This window comes from Sipha flava, unplaced genomic scaffold (assembly GCF_003268045.1).
Source record: "Sipha flava isolate LNK unplaced genomic scaffold, YSA_version1 49413_pilon_pilon, whole genome shotgun sequence".
Lineage (NCBI taxonomy): Eukaryota > Metazoa > Arthropoda > Insecta > Hemiptera > Aphididae > Sipha > Sipha flava.
This window is the reverse complement of record NW_020273327.1, coordinates 39,659-50,642: the sequence shown is the minus strand read 5'-3', so window position 1 is coordinate 50,642 and position 10,984 is coordinate 39,659. Positions and strand designations below refer to the sequence as shown.

Genomic DNA, 10,984 nt, shown 5'->3' with positions numbered 1-10,984 from the left:
ACAGTTACAAAATGTCTACTACTATTTTTCTAGACTGGTACGCAAATGTCGAAGCGGCTTTAAGTAAGCGGAAAACATAATGTTTTCGTATTATGTAAGATCTAATGCAATATATTATCATTTAAGAACGCTGAAATTAATCGAGGGATGATTAATGTAATGCCGTAGGGTAATAGAGGTGTTGTCGCGAAAGACGGATACAGATCGGGAATGCCGGTGTTAATACTACGGTTGGAGGGTCGGTCATATATACCATTATTATTCAGTATTTATACTGATGTCATGGTCCTGCGTCACGGATAACTTTTTAGTTTCTGAACACATAGTGAATATTACTACTAAGTAGTATGCCGTTACGGTCGAAACCGTAAACATCGTTCGAGCATCGGCGGAAATAAGGAAATCCACCTGTAGGATAAAAAAAAAAAAATAGTACACACCATGGTCAATGCGTAAACGAAGGACGTGAGTGATAACTGAAAATCGGATCCAAACGAATATGCTACTCGCCGACCGGCCGCAGTCGGCCCATTGATCACGACGCCGGGGAAATCCGATCCGGCCTCACTCGCGAAATCGTACTTCCACGTGGTGACACGCCGCCCTCGCCCACAACGTCTACGCGCCGCGTTCGAGACGACGACGGCGGCAGCAGCGACGGTTGAACGGCCTTTCCTAATTGACGTGCGGAGTTAAGCGACACGCGCCGATTGGACGAGAAGTTTTTATTTTTAAAAACGCATCGCATCCCGTGGTGCGCGCGCGCTTGCGTGCGATAAACGCGCGATCGCGAAAACAAATAATAATACGTTGTTTTGACTTATCGGCCGGCGGGCGCGAACGGAACCGTGTATTTTTATCCGCGCGATATCCGTCGAACGGGTAAACCGTGTGCGCCGAAGAGTTGGCCGTTGTTACGAACGCGTTCGATATCCGATAATCGAGAATAGATGGTGCAAACGGTGCACGCGTGCGTGCGTCGCTACAATTGTGACGCGAAAAATAGTTCACGCGCAACGCGTCGAGAGACATTTGAAAGCATTCGGAAAGGTTACGTCGACTGTCGTAGACGTTACACGTTCCGTCTGCACGATGTGCGTTTCGGTAACGGTTAGGTTACGAGAGCATTATAAGCGGATATCCATTGAAAATTTTGGGGGGGGGGGGGAGCTACAATTATTTACATAAATCTAAAAAGTGGGGGCTTTGCCCCCCTCACGTCTCCTTTAGAGTTAAATTGTTTACCATTTATAAACATTATGTTCAAATTTTATCCGAAAATATCATACCGAACATATCGCGTGCCCGGTACTCGATTACCAGGTCCCGGTGGTCCTGTGCGATGCGCGAGTCGCGGACAATCGAACTGCGCGCACGTGCACGGTTTACATCACGCGGAAAAACTGCAGATAACACAATATTAGACCGGGAAAAAAATCCGGGCGCGTGTTTCAAATGGAAATACCACGATATAATCGGATATCGAATTCGCAGGCACACGAGAGTGTATACGTATAACAGTGTGCTAGAGAATTTTGAAATTTTCGGAAGATATCGCGTATACGTATACAACAATATTACGTAGATCGCGATGCAGTTATCGCGGTTATCGGCGTTGCAGTCGCAGCATGTACAGATAACGTGTTGCGAGCCTAATACGAGAAAACAATTTTCACCTTGAACGCGCAACGTCTCCGTGATTCGATCTTGTACGCAAATATATTTTTATATAATTTTTATATTACGTACGAAACACAAATGTAAAATTATAATAACTACTATTATTATTATTATTATTATATTAATCACTAGACCTCGGAAGTTGTTGCACTTGCAACTTTTTTTTCTATTTTTCGGATTTATTGCCAAGTAGATTTTAAATTCGTTCCATACAAGTAGTAGAACCACTTTTCCAGTGTATTAATATGAATTTTTATTTTGAAATATTTTGTAAACCAACTCAGATTTGTAATATGATAATCCCCATAAAGAACTTGTACAATTTGTTTTTTAATAGTTATTTTGGTAAATAAAAAAAATTATTGCAATTTTGGATAGTTTTTAATGCAGTAATGCAATCAATTTTAATGCTTTTTCGTGTAATAAGTTCCAACACTTATTGATCACTTATTCACGTATGGATTAAAATTGATTACATTTTTATTTTTACAATAATATTACGTGAGTTGCGAGAAACGTTTCATTCCTTTGGCGCGTTTATTAATTTCAGACTCAACGAACTGAACAGAGCACTACGTAATGCGTTGATGATCGCAATAATATAACGTCGACAATACACCCACACGAACGACCACGAATTTCTGTCTACATGATTTTCTGTTAAAATTACAAACATGGTTTTCAAACGGAAGAGATATTCTTATATTCTCTTTCAATAACAAGAGCATATACCCAAGTGTGAGCTAAACGAAAAACCATCGCCACCACTCGCAAACCGATTCGACTAGATTATTTTTTTTTCGTTTGAATCAAATACAGCTGAAGGATTGTTTGTTCACTGCTAATTCGACTGTTGAAACAATATTGTTTGTTCATCGAACTACCCAAAACGTCCAAATGTCGGGCGGAAAATTACGCACGTCGAAACCTGTATGATTTAAGTCGAGTCATTCCTACTGCGTTATGTTTCATCCAAACGGATTACTCGTTCTGGCCAGTCGACACGGTGAAAAAAAATCGAATACAATACAGTCATTTAAATTTACTTACCTAGTTAACCACAGTAAAAATATTAATATACACGAAATAAATTAAATAATTATTGTCCGAGTTAACACGTAAATAATTACGTTACAAGTCTGAAAAGTATTAAAATTGTCTCAACGACGCACGTTCTCACGCAACGTATTTTCATAATAATACATTATATTACAGTGTATTGTTTTGTAAAGATATAAGAAACGCTGAAAGTGAAATTGCTAATATTTTGTATTGAATAAACTCCGAACGCGAATTTTAATTTCGAAATCGATATCCGAGATGCTCTTATTTTGACCGTACTCTGAGCGTGTAAATAATATTCCGCATGTATAACGTTGGTCACAGCAATAAAATATTTATGTTTAAAAATGACGTTCGCGTATTTTTACCAGCACAGTAATTCATTTAATAACGACTATTATACGACGACTAATTACGTTCAACTTATTCAAAGTGTCATGTATTTGTCAGCGAGAAACATTCAAGAACACGTGGAATCCATTTCGGATGAAGCCCGCGACGAAGTATTATGTTTAATCGCACGACTGCCGAGAATATTCGAATGTGTCATGGTCGATCGTTTATCGTTATTTTTGCGAGTCTTTTTGCGTTTTCGTTTGCACTCGCGATAAGTCATAGTTGCCAATTCGGTATCGTGCGCGTCACGCGCGTACTGCGTGTCATCACGTGTGCTCTATCCGGTACGTCCGTCGCCGAAAGTTGACGAATCCGGTCGGCGATTTCAAGTAGTACCGGAAACAATCGACTCATATCCCCGCAACGGTCGATTTTACATATTTTAATGCACGTGGGTCTATGACGTACGTTCGACATGAATTTGTTCGACGGAGGCTGTTTCGTGCACATACGAGTACATATCTCCAACAGGGGCGTATTTAGATTTACTTTTAATGGGAGGGGGACTCAAATGTTTTCTTTAATTCAGCATCAAAATTTACAAGTAAAATTTTCGGTAACATTTAAATCAGGTGAATCCTTAATGTTTTTGTTTTTTTTTTTTTTTTTAATCTAAAGCCGGATCTACATAGAATCGATTTTGTGTAGTTCTTTCTTAACACCTGTCTGTGTTTTGAAAGTTGAGCTTGTATTTTATTTTATTGTTCACTAAGTATGGACCCAACAAAAAGCCCAATTCAGTAATTCACAGCCACGCATAGTTTGATTTCGTTGTAAAATGATCCACATTAAAAAAATTTGAAATGTGTATCTCACATAAAATAAATTCCTTAAATACGGATTCAGGGGGGGGAATCGCCTCTTAGCCCCCTAAAATACGCCCATGATTTCTAACGACCAACACGGTGCACAGATACTTCGAGTTATAGCTTTTGTTTTGAAAAAAAAAATAAAAAACCCGATTGACATACTATGTCATTCGTTTTTTATATATTATAAGTTTTTATATATTATATAAAACACGTAATTGACCTAATTGATGGCGTTATACTTAATACATTTTCTCGAGTAGTTAAGCGATTAAACGTGATGTACAACTTAACACTGATTTACAATCACGATTTAAATTCAAAACCGATTTCGCTCCACGATTATTTACGTAATATGAATAAATAGAGAAAATGATCGGTATATAATATTATAAAGGTTCGTGGCCACGTTTTTCCATCGCCGTTTGTCTACGGAATATTTTTTTGAAGATTTAAAGTCATGTTTAGTCGTGAAATATGTTAGTTTTATTATTAGTCTGCGGTTTTGTATAGTTTTCGGCTAATTGAAAAAAACTTGAAGGCAATAATCAAAATATATGATAAACCATTTTAATTCGTTGCAAAACGGATAGGTATATCTAAGTAAAAAATAAATTTGCTTACATTTTTTTTTAAACCATTTTTAAGTAAACCGAGCTTTACTTCAAATGCGACAGTTGTCATGTTAAGCAATCATTACTCACTGTTTTGAAATGAAAAGTGAATTGAGTAATCAACACCCAGCGTTATCGTACATATATATTAATTGTTAAAAATAATTTTGCATACACACGCATGCATGTGATTTAAATGGTATATTCTTTATTTTCTAGGTCAAAAATATCCGGATTTGAATCATATGTTAACCATACATTATATTTCCTAAGACTTTAGTATTTGTTTTCAAATCTGATGAAATAGGGACGCACTTAAATAATGTTTCCTGTGCAGGTCTCCAAGTACAACACTCGTTGAGAAACATACAATTTTAATAGACACATAATGTTAATACTCGTAATTTATTCAATATTAATAGCAATACTAATAAACGCACTACGTGTATGAATTTTTGTTATTTTTATTACTTTTGTGTATATTTGCAATCAATGTATACGAAACATAACCGGAAAATCTACTGCTTTGTTTTGTGCACCATTTTCAATTTTCATGGAAATTAATAAATTAAAAATAACAACATTCAATCGGCGTATATAGTATTCATTATTTGTTTTGCACTTCGAGAGAATAATGTTAGTATTAAACATCAATAAATCATGCTAAACATAAATTTTATTGTGAACAGTTGCGTTGGAATTGTTTAATCTAATAAATTGCACACTCTACAACAGTGTTCCACTTGAAAAGTGTTTGTATTGGGACAAGTCAATTATAAACGAATTCGCTATTATCAAATGACTTATGATCTAAAATTGAATGGAACTACTTGAATGTCTATTCTAAAAAATATTTGGAAATTATTTAGATTAATGAGCTTGTTACATAAGTACAATAGTTAATTTATTTTTCTTTTACCCCTTAAGGCAGGTTTTACAGTTGGGTATGGGTATGCGCTCTCCGCTCCTCTCTGTTCTCAGCTAGCCTATTCAATTCGGTGCAGCTTCGGATATTATTTGTTTAACAAATTTAATTCTCGGACGTCCTCGATCCCTTTTACCTTCAATAGCTAATATGGCATATTAACAAAAACTAAAAGTAGAAATAATGCACAGTTTATTTCATTATAATTTTACATTTTCACAATATTTAGTGGCAAAAAGAATGAATATTGTGAATGTAAATAATATATTTCTATGAATTTTCATTATAACATAAAAAAAAAATCCATGCATGATTTGAAAAGTAGATAATGACCATTTTTGTAATTTAACAATTATATGTTTATTATACTATATATTTCGCATGTATAATGATAAATCGTAATATAGTATTGTAGTATTTTTTTATCGATTACTTAGATCGTAAACTATTATTCCTTTCTATTAATTATTATAGTCAATAAATTACTTTTGTCATGCGAAAAATTGTGTAGTCTGTAACCGTTACAATCGTACAACCAACAAGTTGAAACGATATGATGTTTCATAGGAATAAATTCTTCGATCTGCATAGCGCAACGTTACGCGGCAGCTGATTAATATTCAAAAACGAAATTATAAATAAAACTATACATTTAAAATATAATATTGTAACATTGTTGTCTCACACGTGCTAAAATCACCGCGATCGTTGCACACGGTACACGGGCATTAACTGAACAATGAATTTACGCTAAACGTAACGTAAGGCGATGTTGACGGTATACGCGTTTACATGCGCTCCCGCGGTACGATGTTTTCGGAAACGCCGTTGCGACGCAATTCGTCGCTCCGTAGTTCACGAGAAACAGGCTTTTATTTTCTTTTTCGAAATAACTTCGATTCGTTGACACCTCGGAAACCTGCAAACGCATCGTCACTTTCAAACACCGTCTATCCTAAAATGGAACAGAGCACGATCGGGAAACGTTATGTTTCAATCCGGGACGCGTTTGAAGTACACGAAAAGCGCACAAACGTTTGCGTTCGGTAATTTTTTTCCGAACCAGCTCCGTAATAATTTCCCGTGTTCGTTGCGGTGAACGCGAATATTATTATAATCGGGAACACTGGCCGTTTGGCCGACTCGTCCCAAGACCTAACGGACTAGTGTTATGATCGCGTCGTCGATTTGCTCGATCCGTTACGACCGGCCGTGACGAACGCGTCGTAATAAGTTTTTTTTTCCGTGCGGTCCGAGTGCACGTCGTAAGTTTTTGTAAGTCGTAAAGGCGATCTAAACACGTCGTTCCGACACCGACAGGATAAGTCAACGGGATCCCAGATCGCGTGTCCGTCACCACTTGCTGTACCGGGTTACCGGTAACGTTGATGTTGTTCATGCGTCGAACGTCAAAACCGACAAATGCGATGTACCCACGCGCGTACATCGAGCGAACGATAATAGCAATGAAAAAAAATCAATTTTGCGCGGATTTATTTGTAGGCAACAATGTCTTGACGCAACGTTCAGTGCTTTTATCAAACTTAACAAACGTTCGACGTCGAAAAAATACATTTACAACGCGATTAATGACGTACACCTATTTCGTTGCCAATCATCTTTGGTTGGGTTAGGTGACAATCAAATGCGTTATGAAAACATCGATTCGCAAATTCACGATTGACAAGACATCGTACAAAGAACGTTTGATTCACTCTATTCGTCGTTCACGGGTCGCTCTTCAAATGTGAATGTGAATTCACTTGTCGTTTTCTATCCAGTGCAATACCATAATAATACGTTCGTGGTTCCATTCGATTTGCGCGATTACTTAAATTTAACTTACATATATTACCCGTTTGTTTTATTTTTAACGACTGGGTTATACGTAATTACTGAAATATTATACGTTGAAAATTGAATTTTCGTTCTTGTTTAACCGACACGTTGGATGTACTCGAAATGACGAACAATTGCGTGTCATCGTAGAACAGAATATTGTAAAAAAAAAAAAAAATCGAATCGTACGGGAAATCACCGTTGATCTATAATACGAATGTAATATGAACAATGTCAATAATTGGCTTACGATTGCTAATAATTACCTCATTACAACTGCCGATGCTATATAATACACGGACACTAACTGTATGGTGTATGCTGTTGTAAGACGCGCGTCGTATAACGATGAAGATCGCCGGTAGTTAATCGATCCGTCTGCGCCTACACACGTCGCACCGTTTAAATCGATAATACGATAATTTAATCGTTATAAATAATAATATATTATCAATAATACGCGGAGTGCTTGTTCTAAAAATATTATTATTATTACGTCCATATAATAATAATAATAATAATGAAAATAAATTAATAACACGAGCCGGGACGGCGGTCGTCCGTCAGATGGCACTGACCAATGAGCGACGGCGGCAGCGACGACGACGACGACGGTGGCGACGGCGGCGCGCGACCTCTCGCAGTGTGCTATTCGTAATCGGGGCGTAAGAGTGCACCGGTGCTCGGTCGACTTACCCCACGTGCGCGCGTACATGCGATGTGCCCCGTCGCGAGTCATAATATCATTATTACGTGTACGAGTGAAGTGTGAATCCGGATCTTCTTCTTTCATTTTTTTTTTTTTTTTTTTAATTACATTTTTCGTTTTTTTATTCGTCCCTTTCTCCTTTTGTCTCATTATCTCTATCTCTATTTCTCCATCTGTCCGTCAACGTAGACTCGCATAATACAATTATTTTCGTTTTTAAAATATAATTTTACCGCCGTTATTCATTTACCGCGCATCGGGTCGATTCGTACGGTACATCTCGACTTGCCCCGAGACAGATCGATCGACAACGTTTGAGACGTACGACCACGATGGACACTACCTAATTGAACAAAAAAAAAAAAAAAAAACTATAAACGCGTTGTTATTTTCTGTGGACGAGTGTGTATGTGTGTCTGTGTGTGTGTGTGTGTATGTGTGCGAGTGTGCTTGTGCGCGAGTGCGTGCGTGTATGTTAGTGTGTTTTTCCTGTAAAATTTTTATTTTTTCTCGTCAAAAGTGTCTTTACGGAGCCGCGACCGATACAACACCATCAATACACGTCTACGATTATATAATCGGCGAGGGGATTGCTTAGCGAACATTACACTTCGAAACATCTACACACGACTATTGTGCCGAAGCGATGACGGACCCGTACAACGATCGTAATCCGTACCAAGTCGGCCGGTGGTGACGCGCACGACATGTCGAATGGTGGTGACGGTGCAGCTGGTGCAGTTTGCGCGTACCGGACCGTGTCGTCGTCGCCGGCAACTGCTACGGCGGTGCTGGCCGTGTGGACGACGGCGTTCGTGCTGGCCGCGGTCGTAGGCGGCGGCGCCCAAGCGTTCACGACCAGCAGCCTGTCGACGGCCGGCGGTGGCCTGGCCGCGGCGGCCGCGGCTGCGAGTCGGATGGCGCCGTGCGCGCATCTGGGCGACGAAACCAACGACGTGTCAGCCCGGGCGTACGCTTCCGACGTGGTGTTCGAGGGCAAGGTGCGGTCGAAAGGGCCCGTGCGGCCGGGCAGCGGCACGTACGGCGTCACGTTCGTCGTGCAGCACGTGCACAAGGACGCCATGCAAGCGGTCACGTACGAGGGACTGCGGGCCGGCAGCCCGGTGCGGTTGTACTTTCGCGAGAAACGCAGCGATCGCGACCCGCAGCGCAGGCCACCGCGCAGGACGGACGCGCAGTGCGTGCAGCGGTTCGCGCCGGCCGCCGGTGGCCAGACCGTCGAGGCGAACATCAAACGCGGCGCCAAGTACCTAGTGTTCGTGGCCGGCGTGGGGCCGCACAACCTGTCCGTGCTGGGCGAGCCCGTGCTCCGGACCCCCAAGAACGTGGAAGCCGTGCGCAAGGTGCTGTGCAGGAACTGCAGTGAGTACCCCATTAAGCATTCTATCCGTTTTAACCGGTCTCCCGGGCGACCATGGTAACACATCATCCGTACCGTTATCGGACGTCAACGCTTATCGACAAATATGTGATAGTACGTATCGCCGTCGCGTAATCGTTATTATATCTATTTTATTTTTATTTTTTTTCCCTCTCGTATTCTACCGCTACGGCCTGCGCGGAACGCGTACGTGTTGCCGCGTGGAACGCGGCCAAACCGTCTATTTTCGGACGGGCTGTACGAGGCGATGGCCACTCGCCGCCACGTCTGTAACTCGCCCTCGCTCGGCCCGTGTCCGCCGCTCCTCTTTTCCATCTCCGTCTGCACGACGGCATTATATGAGTCAGTAGGTTTTCCGGCAACCGATTTACACACGGATCAATGCGATATCGTGTTCGTCCATCACATCCATAACAATGCGATCACGTACGCACCCGGTCGGCCCCGATGCGAACTGTCCACACGTTTCGCGTCGTTATGATCCGCACGGACACGGCAACCACTCCAACGAATCGCATTTCTGAAAACGCCAACGCGTTTCGCGATACTACGTTTATTAAGTGCCCGTGTCGATCGTCCAAGATCGGGGGGCAAAATCGCGGCCACCGTCTCTTCGCGCGGCAAATTTCCAGCGCCACGTGACCGTCAGGTACGATCGTGGTCCAACGGTTTCCCGTTACTTTTGCAAGTCCGTCTCTCCGTGCGCGCTCTTTTTCGCCGTCGTCTCGAATATTCTACACCGAACGACGAATCGTTAACGACTATTTTTGGACGTTTCCGCGCCGACGGCGGCGACACGATATTATGTTACGCGGGGCCGATGACCAAAAACACGGTACATATTTCAATCCGACGTACCGCACGTCCAACTCTTCGTTCCATTATTATTCGCATTGATCCGATTGCACTTAAACAATGCACGTTTTATTATCAATGTTTTTACCCCCTACCGCAGATGGTTTTACAAAATACTGTTTTGGAAAAACAAACGCTGTTTTCACGCGCCGTGCTTTAGAAAAAACACGACTGTTGAATGAATTCTACCGCGGTCCGTTGTAATGCCGCCGACGCTGTATGATGCAATTTATCACAAACATTATACCATTTAGCGGAATGCCTATGTGAAAGTTAACTACAATATTATTCCGTCGGCGATACTCGCACACCGTCGGCGGCGTCATTATTATTATTTTTCTTAAGTCCATCGGAACAATATTATGACAAATTACGGGCTTAGATGTAGGAAATCCGATTATCACATTTCCAGCAAAATAGTTTAAATCGCAATCCGCGTAACGCGATACTTGGTATTTATAAAACAAACGTGTATAATACCGTTTTCTCTTTAGTGCAGTCAATGGTTTTCAGACGTGTTTGGTATATACTACGAGTATACAGATAATTATAGCGGTGTCTAGTCCGTCACCGGTCGAAGTTAACATTTCATTTTCGCGACCAAAATAACCGCATTATATCTCGTGGAAACAGTATTATATTCATTCGCTCGTCTGCGAGAACACGTAAAACGAACAAGTGAAATGCCATGCG

At 40.9% G+C, this 10,984-nt stretch overlaps 1 protein-coding gene across 1 annotated transcript; it reads left to right on the top strand.

The window, feature by feature from the left end:
* Positions 1-8,696: 8,696 nt before the first annotated feature.
* LOC112690193 lies at positions 8,697-9,481 on the top strand (the record flags this gene model as incomplete). Its single annotated transcript, XM_025564147.1, has 1 exon — positions 8,697-9,481. A coding segment is annotated over one exon (780 nt), but the record flags the coding sequence as incomplete, so codon positions are not given.
* Between the last annotated feature and the right edge of the window lie 1,503 nt (positions 9,482-10,984).